General features: G+C 44.8%; 1 protein-coding gene across 7 annotated transcripts in view; it reads right to left on the bottom strand.

The window, feature by feature from the left end:
- The window catches only part of thoc2 (THO complex 2), a 102,178-nt gene extending 75,365 nt beyond the window's left edge, over window positions 1-26,813 (bottom strand). For all 7 annotated transcript variants that reach the window (XR_013548166.1, XR_013548167.1, XM_078412559.1 and 4 more), the window contains exons 1-5: window positions 26,713-26,813; window positions 9,125-9,183; window positions 6,008-6,099; window positions 462-513; window positions 296-366 (exon numbers count right to left, since the gene is read on the bottom strand). Coding sequence is in view for 5 of the 7 variants with exons in the window: in XM_078412559.1 (XP_078268685.1) it covers window positions 296-366; window positions 462-513; window positions 6,008-6,099; window positions 9,125-9,183; window positions 26,713-26,813 (375 nt within the window). In the remaining 2 variants the exon portion in view is untranslated. The remainder of the gene's footprint in view (window positions 1-295; window positions 367-461; window positions 514-6,007; window positions 6,100-9,124; window positions 9,184-26,712) is intronic.
- Between the last annotated feature and the right edge of the window lie 233 nt (window positions 26,814-27,046).

Genomic DNA, 27,046 nt, shown 5'->3' with positions numbered 1-27,046 from the left:
GGTCACAGCTGTGGCTTCCACAGCTTGGGTGTTCATTCCGCTTGCCTTTCCGCTAACTGGTCAGCACACAACAAAAGCTTTTCACTGTACCTCGGTACACGTGACAATAAACTGAACTCAAACTCTTTCTCCCCCCGACACTGAAAAATCAAGTACCCAACTCCTCGCTGGCCCCATTGTGCACCACAGTTCATAAGTGTTCCCTAATCAATGAGGAAGTCAGGGTACCCCACAATGAAAGTAATTTGACGCAACTGATTTTCTAAGTTCGAAAAATTTTATGAAAGATACTCACCAAACATGCTAAAACCAGTTGAGTAAAAAGATCTCTCTTATTTTTTTCTTCAATGCAACTTGTCTCAATATCTGAAATGAACATTTTGTTAATCTTTGCTCTTAACTCAGAATGTATAAAATTGAAATTAAAGAAAAACTGCAAAAAAAGTTTGTTTTTCTCTTACCAAGAACGCAGAAAACATCAGCCAAGATTGATGACATATCATCCCGCAGTTCCTGTACAAAAACAAAAGGTGAAAAATTCTATTAGCCTTGTTGCAGGTTTACCTGTTGAAAAGTATTCTTCTACATGCAAGTTTCATGAAAAGGCAGGTACTTTGACTGATCCTTTATCTGGGATCTCCAAAGCCAAATTGTGCCAGGGCTAAAAAACTATTTTTAATAGTAAAATATTTGAGGTTACGTGTGAACTGAATACCACAAAGAGTTGCTCAAAATTCCTTGAAATAAAACTAGTTCCTCGACATTAAGCTATTAAGTCTGAAGAAGGGTCTCGACCCGAAACGTCACCCATTCCTTCTCTCCTGAGATGCTGCCTGACCTGCTGAGTTATTCCAGCATTTTGTGAATAAATCCCTTCGATTTGTGCCCGCATCTGCAGTTATTTTCTTACATAGAAAATAGGTACAGGAGGCCATTCAGCCCAGCACCGCCATTCATTATGATCATGGCTGATCATCCATAATCAATAACCCGTGCCTGCCTTCTCGCCATATCCCTTGATTCCACTAGCCCCTAGAGCTCGATCTAACTCTCTCTTAAATCCATCCAGTGATTTGGCCTCCACTGCCCTCTGTGGCAGAGAATTCCACAAATTCACAACTCTCTGGGTGAAAAAGCTAAAGTTAAACTTATTCCTTGAGTTAAAACTAGGGGTGACACAGTGGTGCAGCGGTAGAGTTGCTGCCTTGTAGCATCAGAGACCCGGGTTCGATCTCAACTACTGGTGTGTCTGTATGGAGTTTTGCGTTCTCCCTGTGACTGTGTGGGTTTACTCCGGGTGCTCCGGTTTCCTCCCACACTCCAAAGACGTACAGGTTTGGAGGTTAATTGGCTTTGGAAAATTGTAAATTGTCCCTCGTGTGTAGGATACTGCTAGTGTACAAGGATCGCTGGTCGGTGTGGAATCTGTGATCCCAAGGGCCTGTTTCCGCACTTTAGCTCTAAAATCTTACGTTATAGCAATGCCTCCATAAACAGGGCAAATTATAATTCAAATGCTTTTTAAGATGTAGTGTGACCGATTTAATGCAGCTAGTAATAAATAGATGGAGTCCAGAACAAGGGGCCACAGTTTAAGAATAAGGGGTAGGCCATTTAGAACGGAGATGAGGACGAACTTTTTCAGTCAGAGTGGTGAAGGTGTGGAATTCTCTGCCTCAGAAGGCAGTGGAGGCCAGTTCGTTGGATGCTTTCAAGAGAGAGCTGGATAGAGCTCTTAAGGATAGCGGAGTGAGGGGGTATGGGGAGAAGGCAGGAACGGGGTACTGATTGAGAGTGATCAGCCATGATTGCATTGAATGGCGGTGCTGGCTCGAAGGGCTGAATGGCCTACTCCTGCACCTATTGTCTATTGTCTATAAAACCTAATGAATTATTCCCTTTATTCAAGAGCCACGTTTGACCAATAAAAATAAGCTGCAAGATCACATGATAATTATAAGTTAACTGGGCTGAGGAGCTCAGTCTTTCATTTCAAAATGCCCCGAGGTTACTCAATCTAGAATTTATTAGTTAGTAATTCCCAGGTTTCCTCTTCTGTTGCTCTATTTGGAACTCGTATCATGGTGATCCTTTGTCCTGAGCATTTTCTGGGATTAATCTTCAATCTGTCTTTTATTAAATTAAGCCATGCCTCTTTGCTCCATGTCAGTCTAAAATAGAGAGAATTCCATTAATGCTTTCACTGGCACAGATTGAATACATTTCTAAAGTTCCATTTCATATTTTTTGACCGTTGACAGAAATCATGCATTCAGATTTCACTCCATGGTGTTTGCAAAGCAAAAATATCTTGATAATGATATGTTCACTAAATTTCACTCAAAGACCAAGATCCTATATTCATTCAATATGTGGATAATGCAACATTTGCAATGAGGCATTTTAAAATTACACATGGCAAATATGCTTTCCGACCACAAGGATTTCAGCACAGGCAGCAAGCTTGCATGAAACCTTCCTCTTAATTTCATAAAACCTTTTCCTAGGTTTTCACAGCCATCATGGATTTAAATCCCCTGATTCTTAAGATATCCCATCTGCACCTCAGATCTTGGCACAAGATAAGATAACCACTAGGCAGCACGGCTGTTTGTGATACTGCTACACTACATCAGTGACACAGGTACTGTACACAGGTGGGTGGCTCAACTATAATCATGTATTGTCTTTCTGCTGACTGATTAGCACGCAACAAAAGCTTTTCACTGCATCTCGGTACATGTGACAATAAACTAAATGATAAAATATGATTTAAAAACCTTTGGTACTCTCAACGTACACATTCTTCCTCAGACCATACGGATTTACTCTCCAGTTTCCTCACGATTCCCAAGATATGCTCATAGGTTAATTGACTACTGTACATGATCATTTGTGTAACTGAATGACAGGAGAATTGGTGGTGGGGGAGGGGGGGGAGGGGGCTGATGGCATTTGAGAGAATAGATTAAAGGGAAATAAGTGAGCGTTGAGGTATGAAACTAAAAATACCAGCATACACAGCAGACAGACAAATGTACGTCATGTGGAAAATGTTAAATTTGGACTAACTTTTTATTAATGTTACATCTTCCGAAAACAAATTCATTATTGGCATTTTGAAGCAGGGTGCAATACTTAAAAAGTATATATATGGGCAATGGATAGTGATCCAATGGTGAAAGGCATGGATAGAGTGGAAGCAGAAAGGATGTTTCCATGAGTGAGAGAGTCTAGGGGCAGAGGACATAGCCTCAGAATTAGAGGCCGTTCCTTTAGGAAGGAGACAAGGAGGAATTTCTTTCGTCAGAGGGTGGTGAATATGTGGAATTCATTGCCACAGAAGGCTGGAGGCCGTCAACGGATATTTTTAGATTCTTGATGAGTAATGGTGTCAGGGGTTTTGGAGAGGAGGCAGGAGAATGGGGTTGAGAGGGTAAGATCAATCAGCCATGATTGAATGGTAGAGTAGAATTGATGGGCTGAATGGTCCAATTCTTCCCCCATCAATTATGAACAGTTGGGCCGAAGGGCCTGCTTCCCAACTGTATCACTCTTATGAACAATGACAGGCTAATTCTAATCACTCATTTGTGCAGGTTTCCAAGGTTGAGACCTTGTATTCTATGAAGTCACCAGAGCAACTCTAATGCCACAAGACTCGCAATAATTCTGCACCATAATGTCTGAAACAGATTTATTAAGGGCCAAACACATACTTGCAGCCCAGCAATAAAATCTCACCAAAATCTCTTCATCTATTTTAGAAGTGCAATATATTATAACTTTCTATGTAGGGTTGGTTCAACATTTAAACGTTGACACAAAGAACTGCAGATAATGGAATCTTGAGCAAAAACAAAGTGCTGGAGAAACTCAGTGGGCCAGGCTGCATCTGAAGAGGGAATGGGCAGATGACGTTTGAGGTCAGGACTCTTCTTCAGACTGAGCTGAACCCAGATCTTCAGTTTGAAGAATGGTCCCATTCCCTCCACAGTAACTGCCTGATGTGCTGAGTTCTTCCAGCACTGTGTTTTGCTTCAGCATCTATCGATTGGTTGCAATTGGCTTCATTCCAAACTGCAGAGCTTGAAGTTGGATACTGAGGTGTTCACATTTTACCATGGTTATGTCATTACACAAATGGTGTATTTTCCAGCATAGTTCTCCACAAGAATAAAATAGGTAAGATTTTTTTTTAATATAGAATGGGAAAAGATAACAAGCTGCTGAATTTAACAATCCATCAGCTTCAGAGAAAAATAGATTTTCCTTGACTATTTTCCAAATTTTAAAGGCAGTTACATGCAATGGAATAGGGTTTCAAAGATTATTCTTGTACCTAATAATAACGAGAAGTACTTTCACCAAACAAAACTTCTAATAATAATAATAATATAATAATATTCATTTATTGTCATTGCAACGAGTACAACGAAATTAAAAAATAGCCAATCCTGACGGTGCGTACAAACATATATGCAATAAATGCAAAAACAAATAAATACATAAATACAATTAAATACAATTATATTAAGTACAAGATTTTTTAACGGTGTTGCCTAGTGCAAAGGTAGTGTTCAGTTCTCGTATGGCCCTGGGGTAAAAACTGTTCTTAAGTCTGTTTGTTCGGGATTTGATCGACCTGAAACGTCGACCAGAGGGCAGATGAACAAACAGACGGTGGCCGGGGTGGGATGGATCTTTTATTATTTTGCCTGCTCTACTGAGGCAGCGTAGGCTGAACAGGTGCTCCAGGGAGGGCATCTCTCATCAGCTTTCCTGCAAATATACTGTATTTCCAATTCATTTCATTGCCTACAAGATGAAAGGACAAATTTCCCTCAGGGTGCAATAATTATAATGTACGGTGACCTGCACTTTCTGTCATTTTATTCTCAGCAGAAGCATGTAGTTGCCAGTGAAGAGAGATGGTAATAATAGACTGTATATTCAAGACCAAAAAAAGCATCAGAAATAAAAAACAGAGCACATAATTATGGCAGGGGAAGCACGGAGGGGTGAGAGTGAGGAAATGGCACGAACACATCATGCAATAAAGTCACTGAGAGAATGATTCACAATTTATTACCAGAGAAAACTTGAAGTCAAGAAAATTGTGAGCAATTATTTCAAACTCTACAGGACATGTGAATGTGTCAAAACAGTGTGGCCAAACATATGGCTGAGGGAACTACCGGCCATCTGCTCCGCACACATCAGGAAAGCACAAATAAATGTATATCCAAGTTGTGTCAAAGATCAGATACTAGCACAGCTGAACAACAGTTCAGTTGCTGGATTTAACACTGGATTTAACACTGGATTTAGCAGCAGAGTGGTGATGCCCTGATGAAGGGATGGGGATGTACATTGGAACAAACACTCAGCCTTATATCTGGCAGAGCTGCCATAAAAAAGCCTGTGGAAAAACTTGAGCAGGTTGTGGAAAAACCTGGGAAAACTTGCAGGTTCGCCCTGGCTCTTGTGGGCTTAATGGCTGTTGTGCTGACCGTATAATAACAGAAGCCTGGATAATGATCCAAAGACTTTATTAACTACATAGCAAGCACGACCTCACGCCAGCACGTTCCACTTACACTAACCCGAATCCCACAAGCAGTGGTCACTCAAAAGCTAATGGGGCTTAACTACAAAAGCATGACACATAACATGAGTGACACCATTACACTAATCTACAACGACTAAATATAAAATAACTAAACTTAATAACAATGATCTCAGGTAAACCTTCCTGCAGAAGATGCAGAGAGACTGTCTAATTGTGGTTTATATTAGAAAAGCTTCTTGGAGGATTTTTTTAATTTTTAAATAGGTCTTGCCTTTGGGAAGCAAGGCTTAAATAATGTAATTAGCTGCCTTAAATATTTCACATTAATATATTAAAAGCCAAATTCTACCAGGAAAAGAATACTCATTCACAAAATACAATGCCTGTACTCTATGTTCAAAACAAAATCAAGCTTTTAAACAATGAATCACTTACCATCACATCACTCAGAGCACTGGCAGCTTGTTCTTGTCTTAGATTTCCTTTTATTACATGCCACGCCAATTCGTACAAAGCTTGTTGGATATCTGTTTTACAATTAAATTAAATGAATGTTAATAAAGGAATACGAAGAAAGAGCAAGATGATAAATTTGAATCTGCTCCAGATAGAATGGCAGCGGAGCGTGGCGGGACTTGACATGCTCTTCCCAGGGAAGTATCTTATTACCATCTGATACAGTTGCTCTCCTTTCTACATCTCTATTCTACCTGTAAGTATAGAACTGTATTCTGCACTCTGTATCTTCTCCTTTGTTCTGTCGTTTGCACTTGAGATTGAACTGATTATATCTATGTATGGTATATCTGATCTGTTTGGATAGCATGCAAAACAAAGCTTTTCACTGCACCCTCAGTATGTGTAACAATAAACAACCCAATTGACTCAAGTTTCAATGACTGAAGAAAGATATCCCCTTTGAATGCACACTGGATTGGAGAAGTTTCTGACCAAAATCAAATAGAATGCGTTTTTAAGAAAATCTATACATGGGTGTGGCAATCAATCTTAAGTCATCAGAACAGCTTTCTATTCTTCAGCCCATAAACATTTTGTTACAAATGTGGTTCTACGTTCATTTCTCTGGAGTTGACAAGTTAAATTTCCAGATGCCTTCTCTAATATCCCTTATAAACAAAACAAATCAACCATGGAAAGTACTGTCAACTAAAAATGTTTTGGTAGATTTTTATTTTCTCATCTCACATTAAAGTTGAGAATGTCGATAAAATTATAAGGGAGAAGGAAACCATCCATGGAAATTCAACATTTTCTGTTCAATTACCAGAGACAGCCTGACAGCATCTGAAAACTAGCAAAGTATTCAAACTCCAGCTGTAGCTTCAATTTCACATATTGAATTTTCCATTACAGCTAAAGGAATCTAAAGATTGGTCGAAGCTGAAGCACCAATACAGAAAAGAAACAGATCCTTCATTCTTCTCTATTCATAAACCACTCAACTAGAACAAAGTTCACAAATGGGGAAATGCTTTTGTGAACAGAGAACCTAGAGGACATATGATAAAGAGTATGAACAAAAAGGAAGATTGAACTTTATTGCCTTCCATCACAGTGAGGAAAGTGGCATCCACTGTGATGGATGTTTATAGAAATATCAAAAATAGGTACAGGAGGAGGCCATTTGCCCTTCGAACCAGCACCACCATTCATTGTGATCATGGCTGATCCACAATCAGTAATCTGTGCATGCCTTCTCCCCATATCCCTTGATTCCACTAGCCCCTAGAGTTCTATCTAACTCTCTTTTAAATTCATCCAGTGAATTGGCCTTCTGTGGCAGAGAATTCCACAAATTCCCAACTCTCTGGGTGAAAAGGTTTTTTCTTTTCTGTTAACTTTTATTTTATGTGGCTGTGTGTCTTGTTGCTTTTCACTTAGTATGGCTGTATGGTAACTCAAATTTCACTGTACCTTAACTGGCACATGTGACAATAAACTGACCTTGAAACTATTCTTAACATATGCGAAGACAGGGAATTATGTTGATGAAAGGTTTTAAGAGGATGATGTCAATGTATCAAGTTGAGTTTATTGCCATATGCACAAGTGCTGTGAGCTACAGGTTCAATTAAAATTTTGATTGCAGCAACATTACAAGCACAAATACAGACAACGCATGAAAACATGATACATACATGACGAATTCTACAAGACACTGGAAAAAAAAGACTGCAAGATTCATAACCAACCATGCACTGTCTTTCACCTTGGATATTTGAGTTGAGCAGGTTTCGATGTTATAATCAGTGCTTATGTTTGTGCAAGCATCTTAGATAAGAGTGTAATTCACATCAAGGAAGCAAAGAAGAATTTCATTCTTGTAATTATTGTGATGCATTACTGCTCTCCTCAAAATGCCTCCAAAGACATACAGGTATGTAGGTTAATTGACTGGGCAAATGTAAAAAAAATTGTCCCTAGTGTTAATGTGCGGGGATCGCTGAGCGGTGCGGACTCAGTGGGCCGAATGGCCTGTTTCCACGCTGTATCTCTAAATCTACAAAAACCTAATACAGCAGCTGCTTTAATGTGTTTGACGCTTTCTCATACAACTTTACCAACAGGTGGTGCAGTAGTACAGCTCCGGCCTGACAGCACCAGAGACCCTGGGTTCGATCCTGACTTCGGGCGCTGTCTGTATAGAGTTTGCACGTTCTCCCCCTGACCTGCGTGGGTTTTCTCCAAGATCTTTGGTTTCCTCCCACACTCCAAACATGTACAGGTTTGTAGGTTAATTGGATTAGTGAAATTGTAAACTGTCCCTAGTGTGTGTAGGATAGTGTTAGTGTGCGGGGATCGATGGTGGGTGCGGACACGGTGGGCCTGTTTCCGCACTGCATCGCTAAACTAAACTCGAAGACGTATTAAATTGGCCACAAAATTCTTCATCACCCAGAAACAAAAGGAGGAAAAATCATCCTGATTTTTAGAACTTAGAGATACAACATGAAAATAAGGCCTTCGGTCATCGTTCACCCAGTCACAGTAGTTCTATGTTATTCCACTTTCAAATCCATTCCCTACACACCAGGGGCAATTTTACAAAGACAAATTAACCTGAAAATCTGCACATCTTTGGGATGTTGGAGGAAACTGGAGAACCTGGAAGAAACCCACCCAGTGAGAACGTATATACTCCACACAGATAGAGCCCCCGAGGTCAGGATGGAACCCAGGACGCTGGTGCAGTGAGACAGCGGCTATACCAACTGTGCCATTGTGCTGCCCTTTTACATTCTATGGAAACATGACCTGCACTTCAAACCTCTACTGCAAGAACAATTGAGTGAGTCATCGAAAAGAAATACAGAATTCTTCAACATTTTAAAGTTCAGATTCTATATCATGTCTTACATCCAACGCAAAATCTTGAACAAAAATGATTGCGGTTACATAATGTGCAGCATATGATAAACATGGTGCTTTAAGTGGTTTTGAAACAAGGTCAAATGCAATTATCAGCTAAATAATTACATATGATTCAGTTCAATTGCTCTCTTTATATAAACACAATGCAGAAAGTCTTACCTTTAAACGTGACATCATTGTAACCTCGATTTTCACTGAGATTGCGGCATAATTGTACACTGCAAAATAAAATACTTGTCATGAATAGAATGACCCACCATTATTAAATAAACACAATTACATTTATTTATAAAGCAAGTTGAATTATTGCTCCAGAGCACACTTTTCATTAAAATAATATGGATACTGCTAAATTGCAAAACATTTAACAACTCCAAAAGTATTGAGGCAAGCAAATTGTACCAATAATCCTGTAACTGATTTGATAATAATTTAAAATAACAAGCTTAACCAATGGAATTGAATTGAACTGAATTGAATACATTTTATTAGCCATGTATGTATACATACAAGGAATTTGGCTCGGTGCTTTGCTCGCAAGTAACAACACTACATACAGTAAACAATTAAGAATAAAACATAAAACATTAAAACATTAAGAGTAAAACATTATAGTTTAAACATGTGAAGAATGAAATAAAATACCAGAGCAAAAGGAGGCTGAGTAGAGCTACTGCTTGTGGAAAAAAAGCTGTTTTTATGTCTGCTGTGGCATCGCCTTCCAGAGGGAAGTGCTTCAAAGAGTTTGTGGCCGGGGTGAGAGGGGTCAGCGAAGATTTACCCGCTCGCTTCCTGGCCCTTGCAGAGTACAGTTCATCAATTTGGGGGGGAGGGGGGGTTGCAGCCAACAACCTTCTTGGTTGATCGAACGATGCGCTGCAGCCTCCGCATGTAATGCTTGGTGGCTGAGCCAAACCAGACCATGATGGAGAAGGTGAGGACAGATTCTTTGATGGCAGTATAAAACTAAACCATCATTGCCTGTGACGGGTTGTCTTTTCTCAGCAGCCGCAGGAAGTACGTCCTCTGTTGGGCCTTTTTGACTGTGGAGTTGATGGCGGCCTCCCATTTAAGGGCCCTGGACATGATGGTTCCAAAGAACTTAAATGACTCCACAGATGGCGATGTTGTTGATGGTGAGTGAGGGAGGGGAGGGGGAGCTCTGCTGTAGTCTTCCTCCCCATCCTGGATCAGTCCAATCAGGGTTGTGTCATCCGCAAACTTGAGAAGCTTGACAGAGGAGTCTGTGGAGGTGTTGTCGTTGGTGTAGAGAGAGCAAAGGAGAGGGGAGAGTACGCAGCCTTGCGGTGCTCCTCTGCTGAGGGCCAGCGGGTCAGAGATGTCCTTTCCCAGCCTCACATGCTGCTTCCTGTCTGTCAGGAAGTTGATGATCCACTGACAGAGACACACTGTTGTCAGAAAACAAGTGCCAATCATTTAGTGATAACTTTACAGACTATTTTTTGGAATGATTTTGGTCAGCTCGAGTGTCCAAAAGGTTCCATACCAACTAAAATGCATCCTTGTATTAGATTTAATACACAAACATGTCATCATATTTAGTGTGTTTCACTCCCGAAAAAAATGGAAACAGTCATTATGAAGCAATGTGTAAAACTGGCCAGAATGGTAGAGATAGCGAGTTCAATTGCAAGGCATCGATATACGGTGGAGCCGTACGATGGCAACCTCGCCAACGGTCTGTCTCATCCTTTTCTTCTTTTGTTGTTTTTAGTCTGTTGTTAAAATGTATGTTTCAGTGCATCTTTAGTTTTGTTTTATGTGGGGGGATGGTGGAAACTTTTCTTTATCTCTTTCCCCGACGGAGAAGCAACTTTTTCGTATTCTATCTCCGTCCGCACTGCGGCCTAACATCAAGGACCTGGCGGCCTCTTGCTGGGGATGGACTTCGGGAGCTCCAACCGCATGAACATGCGGAGTTAACATCGTGGAGCTCGTCCCTTGGTTGGGGACCGACTTCGGGAGCTCCAAGCCACAGGAGCTTCGCCCGCCCCAATCGCCCCGATGCAGGAGCTTTGATCATTGGCTGCGGGAGCATCGATCGCCCCGACGCGGGAGCTTCGATCGCCCCGACTATAGATGGTTCGACTGCCCCGACCGCGGGAGAAAAGAAGGGAAGAAGATAATACGTTATTGACTTCAATCACAGTGCGCTGTGGTGGATGTTTATGTTGATTTTTATGTCGTTGGGTGTCTTGTTGCTTTTTTGGTATGACTGTATGGCAAATCAAATTCCTTGTATGTTTTTACATACTTGGCCAATAAATGAATTACAATACAATACACTACATGCAGGCTCTGCATTACATGGACTTGCATTCCAAGGAAACTGGCCACATTGCCATTTCCTGTAACAAGAAGCAACATCATCTCCCGCATTAGTCAAGTAATTTTTAAAAACTTTAAAAAAACAAATGTTCTGCTGATTGATTTACTACTTTTCCAACATAAATTTCACGAGTGAATTTTCATAGCTTCATCAGACTTCGGAGCAGAATGAGGCCATTCAGCCCATCAAATCTGCTCCACCATTCGATCGCAGCTGATCCATTTTTCACTCTCAACTACATTCTCCTGCCTACTCCCTGTAATGTTTGACGCCCTTACTTATTTTCGTCAGTATCTCAAATTTCTGGATAATGCTTTGCAGATTCTGCAGGGGTGAATTTCTGTAACCTGAATGGCCACAACGTGGAGCAGAGTGCCTACAATTAAGCTGCAGAAATGAGATAAAAATCTGAGGGAAGTAACGTGATCGGCGAGGCAGCTTCAAATATATTCTATGATTTGTTTTAATTAAAAAGGGCAAATAGAGCCCAGAAGATAATGAAACATTAGTGACCATGGAGATTACACTCTCATCAATAGGCAACACTGCTTAGTAAAAAAAAACACCCAAGCAAGCAATTCCAGAAATCCAACTAATGACACATGCTGACATGTTATTGTACGCAAAAAAATAGTACAGGAATTCCAAACATCAGCAACCGGAAGAATGAAACCTTGAAAGGCTATTACTCTCTGAAGACCAAGTGCTACAAAAATGTTACTGCCCTTCAGGGTTGATTTTTTTTTAAAAACATGCCAGGAGGTTAAACAAGCTGATGCAAAAGCAGATCAATGGTTTCATTGAAATCATCCAGCAGTTCAGTGTTTTCATTTAACAAAGAAACACGGTGACAAGAAACACAAAGAATTTAATTGAAAAATAGATATCACAAAATGTTGGAGTAACTCAGCAAGTCAGGCAGCATCTAGGAGAGAGGGAATGGGTGACATTTCGGGTCGAGACCCTTCTTCAGACTGAATTGAAAAATTGAAAAATAGGTGTCGTTGTGAGACCATGCATCAATCAAATGGAATTTTATCAATTTCAACTTTTATGGGAGTTACATGGGAATGACATATTAAACTCTTTATTCCTTCATGGAATATGGATGTACTGCAATAGTGACATTTATTATCCATTGATAATTGCCCTTATCAGAGACAGTTATGGATCTACTACAATGAAAAATACGACTGTTCAGAAGGACGAGGGTGTCCTTGTATAGGTAGCTCTGCGATAACACAAAATTGTGCTCATAAGAAAATTCATATTATAGAATAATATAAAAATAATTGTATCAATAGGCAATTTTGGGACGATGATGGGGGATAGGGGCTTGAAAGTTTCAGACTGGCAATAAATGTTAATTTTCCTTTAAGATTTTCAAATATATATATTATTAATAAATAAGTTTATTTTTGATACAGCGGGCTAAAAATACTAAAGGCTGCCTGTTACATTGTTTAATAGAGTAATATTGCACAAGTATCAATTGAAATGATGGTTTGTCAATTTTACTGGGTGAAAGTAACAACTGTGCTCCAAGGAGACAATGGTGTTTGATTACTGCAAGGTTACTTGGAAACAGTTTTATGTTCTAGACAGCTTTTTTTCTGCTTGCCAATTTAAAAAGTAACGTTGAAGTAGCCGCCTAATACCCAATCAAAATCACGTTAGTAGCCAATTCAGACTGTACAACACAAATATTACCTAATGCACTGATCATCTTGTATTCATTTCGCATTATGTAAACATTTGTTAAAGCAGAACTAGTTGTACACGAATCACTCCAGGTTAATGTGCTCGTACTACAAGCAATTATGAAGGCATTTGGTATGGTAGCCTTCGTTGAAAGGGGATTTGAGAGCAAGGATAAAGATGTCATAGATCATGTACAAAGACCCACTGAAAGAGCATATCTGGAACAGTCACATACAACTTGGTCTCCCTTCCTGAAGGAAAATTGTACTTTCATAAAGGGGATTACAGTGAAGGATTACCAGATTCATTTCATGAGATTTACAGGGTAGAGGTTCCAAGAGGTGAGATTAGGCAGACTGGACCTATGCACACTCCAGTTTAAAATAACAAAGGGTGATCTCATTGAAACACACAAAATACTTATTCCTTCTCTCCCGAGATGCTGCCTGACCTGCTGAGTTACTCCAGCATTTTGTGAACCGGAAATTGGAGGAGCAGCACCTCATATTTCGCCTGGGCAGTTTGCGGCCCGGTGGTATGAACGTCGACTTCTCCAACTTCAGATAGCTCCTCTGTCCCTCCCTTCCCCTCCTCCTTCCCAGATCTCCCTCTATCTTCCTATCTCCACCTATATCCTTCCTTTGTCCCACCCCCGACATCAGTCTGAAGAAGGGTCTCGACCCGAAAAGTCACCCATTCCTTCTCTCCCGAGATGCTGCCTGACCTGCTGAGTTACTCCAGCATTTTGTGAATAAATCGATTTGTACCAGCATCTGCAGTTATTTGCTGAGCATGAGGCAACAATTAGCATGGCAAATGGGACGTTGGTGTGTATTTCAAAAGAACTGGAAGACAAAAGTTATAATTCTTGCTACAACTGTACAAGGTGTTGTTCAGATATGCTTTGTGTAGTTTAATTTAGAGATACAGCATGGAAACTGGCTCTTCAGCCCACCAAGGCCACGCTGAACATCAATCACCCATTCACACTAGTTCTTTGTTATCCAACTTTGGAAGTATGCCACTTTTCTAGGTATCCCACTCTCAGAGTACTGTGTGCAGTTTGGGTCTCGTAATTTGAAGTTTAGAGAAGGCTGATTTGATTGATTCCCAGGATGTAGAAATTGCCTTATTGGGGAGCCAAGGGTTACAGAGTACAAACTGGAATATGGAACTGAAGCCTTGATCCCAGGAACAACAATGCAGCTTGCAGAACAATATGGCCTTCTCTTGCTCTTACTTCCTGTGTTATAGAACAACGCCTCTTTTAACAGGAACAACGAGATATTGACACTGCTATTACCAAATAAACATGCTTGAAAACCATACTTAGTTTCATCTCATGCCAAAGTCAACCTCTATTCTTTACTAAATTAACCTTTCTAAAATGTAACCAAACCAGCCTTCTAGAGCTTCTCAAAAAACAGTGCTGGAGGAACTCTGGAGGAACTCAGGCAGCATTGTGGAGGAAATGCACAGATGATGTTTAGGGATAAGATTCTTCTTCACACTGATAGGAGTTGGGATGAGAAAGCTGGAAAAAAGAGATGGTGGCAGGTCAAAGCTTGACAAGCGATAGACGGAGAAACAAAGAATTGCAGATGCTGGTTTCTACCAAAGATAGACAAAGTGATGGAGTAACTCACCGGGTCAGGCAACACGTCTGGAGAAAAGGAAGAGGTGACGTTTCGGGTCAAGACCTCTGTGAAGGATCCCGACCCAAAACGTTAACCATCCTTTTTCTCTGAACATGCTGCCTGGCCCACTGAGTTACTCCAGCACTTTGTGTCTATCTAAATGAAAGAAGGATATGGATGAGGAGGGTTTAATTAGCAGGTGGGTCCAGAGCTTCTCATTTCTTTCTTCCTTACTTCACCTTTACTCTACATTATGTCCATAACTTCTGTCCAAATTCTGAGAACATTTAATGTTTTGATAAGAGCTGCACTCTAAGCCGATGAGAACTTCCAGCCTTTTCCCTTTTTCTTTCAGCCCGTGACCAGATTTTTTAATGAATTCAACTTCTCAAAATGCCATGTACTCTAAGGAAGCTGACAATCACAGCAAGAACATACAAACTTCACACAGTCAAGATGGAGGTCAGCACTGATCCCGGGTCATTGGAGCCGAGAGGCAGCAGTTCTGCAAAGTGCACCTCTGTGCTGTTATTGCAAATGCAAGATCTGAACCTCCAAAATAATTAGGTGAATAAAACCAAAAACAATATGGGTCCACAAGGCATTGGACAGAATCCACCAGCAGTTACAACTGTAAAACTGATGAAATAAACCAAAAGAGCGAAGCAGATTATTTGATCTTATCGAAACGTATAAGATTATTAAGGGGTTGGACACGTTAGAGGCAGGAAACATGTTCCCAATGTTGGGGGAGTCCAGAACAAGGGGCCACAGTTTAAGAATAAGGGATAGGCCATTTAGAACTGAGATGAGGAAAAACTTTTTCAGTCAGAGTTGTGAATCTGTGGAATTCTCTGCCTCAGAAGGTAGTGGAGGCCAATTCTCTGAATGCATTCAAGAGAGAGTTAGATAGAGCTCTTAAGGATAGCGGAGTCAGAGGGTATGGGGAGAAGGCAGGAACGGGGTACTGATTGAGAATGATCAGCCATGATCACATTGAATGGCGGTGCTGGCTCGAAGGGCCGAATGGCCTCCTCCTGCACCTATTGTCTATTGAAACAAAGCATTCCTTCTCTCCAGAGATGCTGCCTGTCCCGCTGAGTTACTCCTGCATTTAGTGTCTATCTTTGGTTTAAATCAGCAGCTGCAGTTGCTTCATACAAACATAAAAAAGGTAATTGGTCTACAAATTATTGAGTTAAAAAATTATGAATTGATCACCAACATTAAAAATAAGCATCTTCCACATTCTAATTCTTCATTCAGACCAAACGTAGAACAAAATTCCAGATATCCTACATCTTAATAAAGATCAAGCAATACGACCATCAAATTTTGGGGGGAATCAAGTTCACCAAATATAAAAGTGCTTTGACACTTCCTGTGATGGATTAAAATATTGAAAATGAATTTGGATCAACACAGCTGAGCAGTAGGACAGTGAAATCATTGAGATACTCAGCAAACTGGTTCTGGAATTTTGGAGACATTGTTTATTTGTATTGGATTCCAGGTCTGTGGATGAAAGACAATGAGGGAAGCAAGATTTTTTTAAAAATCTGCTTTACTTTACACCTGTACTTTAATCACTTAAAAACTGTTCAAGTTGAAGTGATTTCACCGTTTGTAATGGACATTTGAAATCTAAATTCTTTAACCCTTTTACGTGACAGCTGGGTATTTGTTCAAAGCTTGTAAATGGTATTCTAGGGTGGGGCCTTCATACTATGCAAACCAATTACTGTGGAGAGTTTCACCACTCACACTGAGACAAAGAGGGCTATCAGGATCATGCCCCCACATCCAATCCAGTGAATGTAGGCCTGCTGGGTTAGAGATTTATTCACAAAATGCTGGAGTAACTCACCGAAACGTCACCCATTCCTTCTCTCCCGAGATGCTGCCTGACCTGCTGAGTTACTCCAGCATTTTGTGAATAAATCGATTTGTACCAGCATCTGCAGTTATTTTCTTATACTGCTGGGTTAGAGAGCCTGGCCCAGTATGAAGAAGCCCTATAGGGATCCAGCTGAGGGCAAACAAATCGATTATTACAGCCGTAACTTGTCTGGATTTTCAAAGAGAATTTTCAAATTAGGTAACACTTGAAAATTGCGAGAATTTTTACATCATACATGACAGATGCTGACACATTGCATCCACATTTAGCCATAAATGCCAAATATAGATGATCCCCGTTGACCCATATAGAACCCAATGCTTCACAGCTCCCACTACAACCATTATAGAAGCCAATTGTCAACCAACTGAATTAATTCTGCACATGATGAAAAAAAAAGTTCAGAGCACCTGTACAGCCATAGCTGGGGATCCAGACAAAGACGCATTTGTAACTCTAAAGATTTGTGCGGAGTCTTCAGCCATGCCTCTGGCCAAGGTGGAAATTACCTCGGTATGTCCTGTTCCCAAAAGAACAGAACAAATCCTACTCAGCAGATCTGTGCTAATCAGTTTACACTTCGAGGATCAACGACAGTTAATGGAATAGAGAACATAGAACAGTACAGCACAGGAACAGGCCCTTCACCCACAATGTCCGCGTCGAACATGATGCCAAATTAAACTAATCGCCTCTGCCCGCACTTGATCAGTATCCCTCCATCCCATGCAGATCATGTGTCTATGTTAAAGTCTCTTTAATGCCAATGTCATATTTGCTTCCACCAGAACCCCTAAAAGTTCCAGGCACCTACCGCTCTATCTAAAGAAAACTACTGTTTATCTCCTTTAGAATTTACCCTCTAACTTTAAAGCTATGCCTTCTAGTATTTGACATTTCCACCCAAGGGAAAAATAGGGTTTTGTCTCCCTTAACTATGCATCTCATAATTTTACATGTTTTCGTCAGATCTCCCCTCAGCCACAAGTAAAGTAACACAGATGTGCTGAATCGCGCTTTCAAGCAGCATTTACTCTCCAATAACTTGCCAACAAAGATCCAGTTAACGTTTCACCTTGACCACTCAACTGCAGTTTCATCGCATTCTCGCGGAAGCTTTGGACCAAGTGTGACATCATGAAGCCACAGTAAAACTAAAGTCAACAGACATTCAGGAGAAAATGGGTGCCGTGAAGACATATTAACACAAAGGAAGGTGGTTATGGTACATGGCGATCAATCATTCCAGGTCTTTCACAGGCATTTCAGCTGTTTCATTAAAGGCCTCTTTTCAGCATACAGTGAGTGCAAGGTCAGAAGTGCAAATGTTCACTGAAGATTGTACAATGCTCATTTCTAATTGCGAGTCAACAGAAAATGAAGCAAGACTTGCACAACATTCAGCCACTGGCAAAGAAGTGACAGGCAACATTTGTGCTACAAAAACGCCAGACACTGACTTCCTGAACAAGAGAGTCAAATCACATACCCTTGACATTCCAAAGGCGCATCATCATACATACTGGAAATATGCAATTAAAACCTGCAATACTGGAAATATTACCCACATTCAGGGGCATAACCAGCATTAACTCCCTGAGGGACCAGCATTGAAGGTTCCCCTCACTGCTCTTTCATCATTGGGTCTAGATGTGGGACTACCTCATCAATGTCATAGTGGGAATATCTTCAGGTTATTTTCACTGAAGTCCATCACAGTTAGCTCACTGCCAATCCCTCAAGGATTAAAAAAGGCATTACCCTTGTGTGAATTGGGTTGAATATGTGAGTTATAGAAAACAGAAACTTTTGAGTGAACCCCGCCAGTTATGCCAGCTACGATTCACTGTAAGGGGCTTCAAAATGAACTGGGGAAAAAAGCACATTCAGCCCCTTCAAGAACATTGGCCCTGCCAATGTTTATGAAGAGAATATTGGCAAATCTCGTGGTCAACTCTTTATTGGTCATTGCTAATTGGCAAAGACTTTCACTGGTTGTTATCCACAGATACAATCTCTGAACTTTTTCTTAAAGAAGTCAAGGAAGCATGGAATTTAACAGCATCAAAGCCTGTGTTTTAAGCAAGAGGTTCTGTCCAAAATCCAGAATCTATACAAGTGAAGCCAGACAGCACAAACCAAGACAAATATTTATAGTTCTTGTAGCTCACCGTGTCGATTATTCTATCATTACATTGAGGATTATATTACGAGCATTCCACAACCACTACTAAGGTGCCCAGTTTAGCCAGGTGACAACAAACAACTAGCAAAAAAATCCCAAATCAATATTAATAAAAATCATAAATATTGGAGATAAAAAGAACAAAACAAAGTAAAAAAAATCTGGCTCAAATTAATTGAAATATTCCTGTTATATTCAGGTGCAAAGTTAATGTATAACTACAGTCTACAGATGGTTGGATCTTCATCTTATACCCTTCATACCCTTCAGCCAATTGTTCATTCATTTTGTTTCAAATAATGACGTAATTTTCTCTTCATGGTTGTAGCAATTAATCCACAGCAAGGTTAAGCAATACATTTACATTTTTGACAAGTCAAAATACATAATTTGTATTTTAGGTGCGAGAAGAGAACATTTTAATCAAAGGACAAATCCAAATTATATTTTTCTACAATTTGTTTAAAAGTAATTCCCAATAATCTAAACATTAACATCTTACCACTTTCTCTTCATCATTAAAAAGTATTACGCTAGAAGCTAAAGGATTGGGAAGCTTTTACAAACAGAGGATAAAAAAAACTGGCAATACAGGGAAAAAAGATGAAATATGAAAGTAAGCTTGCCAATAATATAAAAGAGGATAGCAAACGTTTCTTCAGATATATAAAGAATAAGAAAGAGAGAAGAGTGAACATTGGACCACTGGAAAATGATGCTGGAGAAGAGATAATGGAGAATTAAAAAATGGCAGATGAATTGAATACGATTTTTGCATCAGTCTTCACAGTGAAAGACAAGCAACGTGCCTGAAATTAGGGGTCAGGGGGTGGAAGTCAGCGGAGTGGCGATTACTGAGAAATAGGTGCTTGGGAAGCTGAAAGGTCTGAAGGTGGACAGGTCACCTGGACTGCACCACAAGGTTCTGAAAGAGGTGGCTTTAGAGATTGTGGAGGCTTTAGACCTTTCAAGAATCAATAGATTCAGGAGTGGTTCCAGACGATTGGAAAATTGCAAATATTACTCCGCTGTTCAAGAAAGGAGCGAAGCAGAAGAGTGGAAACTGCACGCCGGTTAGCCTGACCTCATTGGTTGATAAGATTTTAGAGTCCCTTCTGAAGGATGAGACTTGAGTACTTAGAAGCACGTGGTAAAATAGGCCGGATTTAGCAAGGTTTTGTGAAAAAGAAATCTTGCCTGACGAACCTGTTGAAATTCTTTTCGAGGAAATAAATAGTAGGATCTGTGGATACGGTTTACCTAGATGTTCAGAAGGGCTTCGATGAGGTGCCGCACATAAGGCTGCTAAAGAAGATGAAAGCCCATGGTATCAGAGGGAAGATGGATAGCACGTTGGCTGGCTGTCAGAAGGAAAAGAGCAGTAATAAAGGGGCTTTTTCTGGTTGGCTGCCAGTGACATAGAATCAGGAGATGTTGAATCAGTATGGATAGAAATGAGGAATTGTAAGGGTAAAAAGACCCTAATGGGAGTTATCTATAGGCCCCCAAACAGTAGCCTCGACATAGGGTGCAAGTTGAATCAGGAGATAAAATTGGCGTCACAAATGTAATGCTACGGTGGTTATGGGAGATTTCAACATGCAGGTAGACTGGGAAAATCAGGTTGGAAATGGACCCCAGGAAAGAGAGTTTGTAGAGTGCCTTCGAGATGGATTCTTAGAACAGCTTGTACTGGAGCCTACCAGGGAGAAAGCAATTCTGGATTTAGTGTTGTATAATGATCCTGATCTGATAAGGGGACTAGAGGTAAAAGAGCCATTAGGAGGCAGTGATCACCACATGATAAGTTTTACTCTGCAAATGGAAAGGCAGAAGGGAAAATCGGAAGTGTCAGTATTACAGTATAGCAAAGGGGATTACAGAGGCATGAGCTGGCCAAAATTGACTGGAAGGAGGCCCTAGCAGGGAAGACGGTAGAACAGCAATGGCAGGTATTCCTGGGAATAATGCAGAGGTTGCAGGATCAATTTATCCCAAAGAGGCAGAAAGACTCTAAGGGGAGTAAGAGACACCTGTGGCTGACAAGGGAAGTCAAGGACAGCATAAAAATTAAGGAGAGGAAATATAACATAGCAAAGAGAAGTGGGAAGACAGAGGATTGGGACTCTTTTAAAGAGCAACAAAAGTTAACTAAAAAGGCAATACGGGGAGAAAAGATGAGGTACGAGGGTAAACTAGCCAATAATATAAAGGAGGATAGCAAAAGTTTTTTTAGGTACGTGAAGAGGAAAAAAATAGTCAAGGCAAATGTGGGTCCCTTGAAGACAGAAGCAGGGGAATTTATTATGGGGAACAAAGAAATGGCAGACGAGTTAAACCGTTACTTTGGATCTGTCTTTACTGAGGAAGATACACACAATCTCCCAAATGTTCTAGGGGCCGGAGAACCTAGGGTGATGGAGGAACTGAAGGAAATCCACATTAGGCAGGAAATGGTTTTGGGTAGACTGATGGGACTGAAGGCTGATAAATCCCCAGGGCCTGATGGTCTGCATCCCATGGTACTTAAGGAGGTGGCTCTAGAAATAGTGGAAGCATTGGAGATCATTTTTCAATGTTCTATAGATTCAGGATTAGTTCCTGTGGATTGGAGGATAGCAAATGTTGTCCCACCTTTTAAGAAAGGAGGGAGAGAGAAAACGGGTAATTATAGACCAGTTAGTCTGACATCAGAGGTGGGGAAGATGCTGGAGTCAATTATAAAAGACAAAATTGCTGAGCATTTGGATAGCAGTAACAGGATCATTCCGAGTCAGCATGGATTTACGAAGGGGAAATCATGCTTGACAAATCTACTGGAATTTTTTGAGGATGTAACTAGGAAAATTGATAGGGGAGAGTCAGTGGATGTGGTGTACCTCGACTTTCAGAAAGCCTTCGACAAGGTCCCACATAGGAGATTAGTGGGCAAAATTAGAGCACATGGTATTGGGGGTAGGGTACTGACATGGATAGAAAATTGGTTGACAGACAGAAAGCAGAGTGGGGATAAATGGATCCCTTTCGGAATGGCAGGCAGTGACCAGTGGGGTACCGCAAGGTTCGGTGCTGGGACCCCAGCTATTTACGATATACATTAATGACTTAGATGAAGGGATTAAAAGTACCATTAGCAAATTTGCAGATGATACTAAGCTGGGGGGTAGTGTGAATTGTGTGGAAGATGCAATAAGGCTGCAGGGTGACTTGGACAGGTTGTGTGAGTGGGCGGATACATGGCAGATGCAGTTTAATGTAGATAAGTGTGAGGTTATTCACTTTGGAAGTAAGAATAGAAAGGCAGATTATTATCTGAATGGTGTCAAGTTAGGAAGAGGGGATGTTCAACGAGATCTGGGTGTCCTAGTGCATCGGTCACTGAAAGGAAGCATGCAGGTACAGCAGGCAGTGAAGAAAGCCAATGGAATGTTGGCCTTCATAACAAGAGGAGTTGAGTATAGGAGGAAAGAGGTCCTTCTACAGTTGTACCGGGCCCTGGTGAGACCGCACCTGGAGTACTGTGTGCAGTTTTGGTCTCCAAATTTGAGGAAGGATATTCTTGCTATTGAGGGCGTGCAGCGTAGGTTCACTAGGTTAATTCCCGGAATGGCGGGACTGTCGTATGTTGAAAGGCTGGAGCAATTAGGCTTGTATACACTGGAATTTAGAAGGATGAGGGGGGATCTTATTGAAACATATAAGATAATTAGGGGATTGGACACATTAGAGGCAGGAAACATGTTCCCAATGTTGGGGGAGTCCAGAACAAGGGGCCACAGTTTAAGAATAAGGGGTAGGCCATTTAGAACGGAGATGAGGAAGAACTTTTTCAGTCAGAGAGTGGTGAAGGTATGGAATTCTCTGCCTCAGAAGGCAGTGGAGGCCAGTTCGTTGGATGCTTTCAAGAGAGAGCTGAATAGAGCTCTTAAGGATAGCGGAGTGAGGGGGTATGGGGAGAAGGCAGGAACGGGGTACTGATTAAGAGTGATCAGCCATGATCGCATTGAATGGCGGTGCTGGCTCGAAGGGCTGAATGGCCTACTCCTGCACTTATTGTCTATTGTCTATTGACCAGTGGCGTTCCGCAAGGGTCAGTGCTGGGGCCGTGACACCTCACGTAGGTTTTACACGTTCAACCCAATTTTATTTTACATGTAATACAAGCCTGTTTGCTTGTAAACAGCAGGGAAAACAATGTTGGAAGAGGGTCTATTGCTGGTTTTACTAATTTAATCTACAATGTATTAGCTTTTCTAGCTTCTAGCCAAGAGAAAATGCATGGATTTTCTCGTACCTGGACATATTCTATACTTCAGTTTATTTCCTTTTGGACTTTGGGTTGAACCCATCCAATTTAGGTACAATTGTCCAAAATTGACACATTCAACTCAATTTAACTTTACAGGTAATATCAGCATTTTTGATTGCAAACAGCAGGGAAAACTAAGTTGGAAGAGGGCCGATTGCCGGTGTATCAAGTTTTACTAATTTAAACAATATATTAGCTTTTCTAACAACTTGCCAAGAGAACATGCATGGATTTTCTCCAACCTATATTTATATTCTATATGTAAAGGAAGAAACGGCAGATGTTGGTTTACACCGAAGATAGACACAAAATGCTAGAGGAACTTCGTGGGTTAGGACGGAATCAAGGGATATGGAGAGAAGGCAATCACGGGTTTCGGATTGTGGGTGATCCATAATCAGCCATGATCACAATGAATGGCAGTGCTGGCTCAAAGGCCTAATTGGGGGCGGGGGGAGAAGGAAGGGGAGGGGCAGCGGAAGGAGGGAGAAGAAGGGGGGGGGGAGAAGAAGAAGGGGGGGAGGAGAAGAAGGGGGGAGGAGAAGAAGAGGGGGGAGGAGAAGAAGAGGGGGGAGGAGAGGGAGGAGAAGAAGGGGGGGAGGAGAAGAAGGGGGGAGAGAAGAAGGGGGGGAGAGAAGAAGGGGGGGAGAGAAGAAGGGGGGGAGAGAAGAAGGGGGGGAGAGAAGAAGGGGGGAGAGAAGAAGGGGGGAGAGAAGAAGGGGGGAGAGAAGAAGGGGGGGAGAGAAGAAGGGGGGGAGAGAAGAAGGGGGGGAGAGAAGAAGGGGAGAGAAGAAGGGGGAGAGTAGAAGGGGGGAGAGTAGAAGGGGGGAGAGTAGAAGGGGGGAGAGTAGAAGGGGGAGAGTAGAAGGGGGGAGAAGGAGAAGGATGAGAAGAGGGGGAAAAGGAGGAGAAGGAGGGGAGAAGGAGAAGGGGGGAGAAGGGTGGAGGAGAGGAGAAGGGGGAGGGGGAGGAGAAGGAGGGAGGAGGAGGGGGAGGAGAAGGGGGGAGGGGAAGGGGGAGGGGGAGGAGAAGGGGGGAATGGGGAGGAGAAGGGGGGAGGGGGAGAAGGGGAAGGGGGAGGGAGAAGGGGGCGGGGAGGGGGGAGGGGAGAAGGGGGCGGGGAGGGGGGAGGGGAGAAGGGGGCGAGGAGAAGGGGAGGGGGAGGAGAAGGGGGGGACGAGGGGGAGGGGGAGAAGGGGGGAGGGGGAGGAGGAGGGGGGAGGGGGAGGAGGAGGGGGGAGGGGGAGGAGGAGGAGAAGGGGGGCGAGGGGAAGGGGGGCGAGGGGAAGGGGGCGCGCCAGGGGAAGGGGGGCGCCAGGGGAAGGGGGGCGCGAGGGGAAGGGGGGCGCGAGGGGAAGGGGGGCGCGAGGGGAAGGGGGGGCGCGAGGGGAAGGGGGGGCGCCAGGGGAAGGGGGGGCGCGAGGGGAAGGGGGGGCGCGAGGGGAAGGGGGGGCGCGAGGGGAAGGGGGCGCGAGGGGAAGGGGGGGCGCGAGGGGAAGGGGGGCGCGAGGGGAAGGGGGGCGCGAGGGGAAGGGGGGGCGCGAGGGGAAGGGGGGGCGCGAGGGGAGGGGGGGCGCGAGGGGAAGGGGGGCGCGAGGGGAAGGGGGGCGCGAGGGGAAGGGGGGGCGCGAGGGGAAGGGGGGCCGCGGGTGGAAGGGGGGGCGCGGGTGGAAGGGGGGGCGCGGGTGGAAGGGGGGGCGCGAGGGGAAGGGGGGGCGCGAGGGGAAGGGGGGGCGCGAGGGGAAGGGGGGGCGCGAGGGGAAGGGGGGGCGCGAGGGGAAGGGGGCGCGAGGGGAAGGGGGGCGCGAGGGGAAGGGGGGCGCGAGGGGAAGGGGGGCGCGAGGGGAAGGGGGGGCGCGAGGGGAAGGGGGGGCGCGAGGGGAAGGGGGGGCGCGAGGGGAAGGGGGGGCGCGAGGGGAAGTGGGGGCGCGAGGGGAAGTGGGGGCGCGAGGGGAAGGGGGGCGCGAGGGGAAGGGGGGCGCGAGGGGAAGGGGGCGCGAGGGGAAGGGGGGGTCGCGAGGGGAAGGGGGGGTCGCGAGGGGAAGGGGGGCGCGAGGGGAAGCGGGGGCGCGAGGGGAAGGGGGGGCGCGAGGGGAAGGGGGGGCGCGAGGGAAAGTGGAGGCACGAGGGAAAGGGGGGCGCGAGGGAAAGGGGGCGCGAGGGAAAGGGGGCGCGAGGGAAAGGGGGCGAGGGAAACGGGAAGGGGGTGAGGGGATGGGGGCGGGAGGAAATGGGGGGGAGAAGGAGAAGGGTGGAGGAGAGGAGAAAGGGGGAGAAGGGGGAGGGGGAGGAGAAGGGGGGAGGGGGAAGAGAAGGGGGGGAGGGGGAGGGGGAGGAGAAGAGGGAGGGGGAGGAGAAGGGGGGAGGGGGAGGAGAAGGGGGGAAGGGGGAGGAGAAGGGGGGAAGGGGGAGGAGAAGGGGGAGGGGGAGGAGAAGGGGGAGGGGGAGGAGAAGGGGGAGGGGGCGAGGAGAAGGGGGGAGGGGGAGGAGAAGGGGGGAGGGAGAGGAGAAGGGGGGAGGGGGAGGAGAAGGGGGGAGGGGGGGAGGGGGAGGAGAGGGGGGGAGGGGGAGGAGAAGGGGGGAGGGGGAGGAGAAGGGGGGAGGGGGAGAAGGGGGGAGGGGGAGGAGTAGAAGGAGGGGCGGGAGTAAAGGGGGGGCGGGAGTAAAAGGGGGGCGGGAGGAAAAGGGGGGCGGGAGGAAAAGGGGGGGCGGGAGGAAAATGGGTGGCTGGAGGAAAAGGGGGGGGCAGGAGGAAAAGGGGGGGCAGGAGGAAAAGGGGGGGAAGGGAGGAAAAGGGGGTCGGGAGGGGGAAAATGAGGTCGAGGAGGGGAAATAGGTGGCGGGAGGTGGAAAAGGGGGACGGGGAGGGGGAAAAGGGGGGCGGGGAGGGGAAAAGAGGGGCGGGGACTTGGAAAAGGGGGCTGGGAGGGGGAAAAGGGGGGGCAGGGGAGGGGGAAAAGGGGGGGCAGGGGAGGGGGAAAAGGGGGGGCAGGGGAGGGGGGAAAGGGGGGGCATGGGAGGGGGAAAAGGGGGGGGCGGGAGAAAAGGGGGGGGCGGGGAGAAAAGGGGGGCGGGTAGAAAGGGGGGGCGGGGGAAAAAAGGGGGCGGGAAGAAAAGGGGGCGGGGGATAAAAGGGGGCGGGGAGAGGGGAAAAGGGGGAGCGGGGAAAAGGGGGGAGTGGGGAAATGGGGGGAGCGGGGGAAAGGGGTGGGGAAAAGGGGGAGGGGAAAGGGAGGGAGGGGAACAGGGGGAGGGGGAAAAGGGGGGAGGGGGAAAAAGGGGGGAGGGGAAAAGGGGGGAGGGGGAAAAGGGGGAGGGGGAAAAAGGGGGAGGGGGAAAAAGGGGGAGGGGGAAAAAGGGGAGGGGGAAATGGGGCATGGGGGGAAGGGGAAAAGGGGGGAGAAAGGGGAATTGGGGAGGGCGGGAGGAGGAGGGGAGAGGGGGAGGGGAGAGGGGGATGGGGGGGGCGGGCCTCTTGCCGGGGCTTGGTTGGACGCACCACCTTCCCACCACCAGCTGCAGGAGAGGAGACACAAAAGCTGAGCTCGGAGCTGATCCGATCTCCGGCTCCTCGCCGGCCTTGACCTGCAACCAAACGGCGCTCAACAAGCCCCCCTCTTTCCCGGGCTGGGTGTTTTTCCCTCCTTTCCGATCGGCCAACTTACAAGTCGGCGCGGCCTCCTTTCTCCCAGTTCCTCAGCCAGTCGCCAGGGAAGACCGTTGCCGCCATCTTAGCTGCACACCATCCTGCGCGCCCAGCCCGCATGCGCCGCCGGCCGGGGGTCGGAGGTTACTGCCGCGCCGCGCGGTGCGCGCTGGGAGGTGGGGCAATGCCCGCGTCTCACACCCGGCCCCGCCATGTCAGGAAGGTCACCCTGGCCTGCAACGTCAGCAGCTCTCCCACTCCCCCCCTTCCCCCTCCCATATTTATACTTTAAATCCTCTCCCATTCCCATATTTACACTTTAACTCTCTCTCCCATTCCCATATTTACACTTT

The sequence above is a fragment of the Rhinoraja longicauda genome, chromosome 15, assembly GCF_053455715.1.
Source record: "Rhinoraja longicauda isolate Sanriku21f chromosome 15, sRhiLon1.1, whole genome shotgun sequence".
In the NCBI taxonomy this organism is placed as follows: Eukaryota; Metazoa; Chordata; class Chondrichthyes; order Rajiformes; family Arhynchobatidae; genus Rhinoraja; species Rhinoraja longicauda.
The sequence above is the reverse complement of the archived record's forward strand: the minus strand, read 5'-3'. Positions and strand labels throughout refer to the sequence as shown.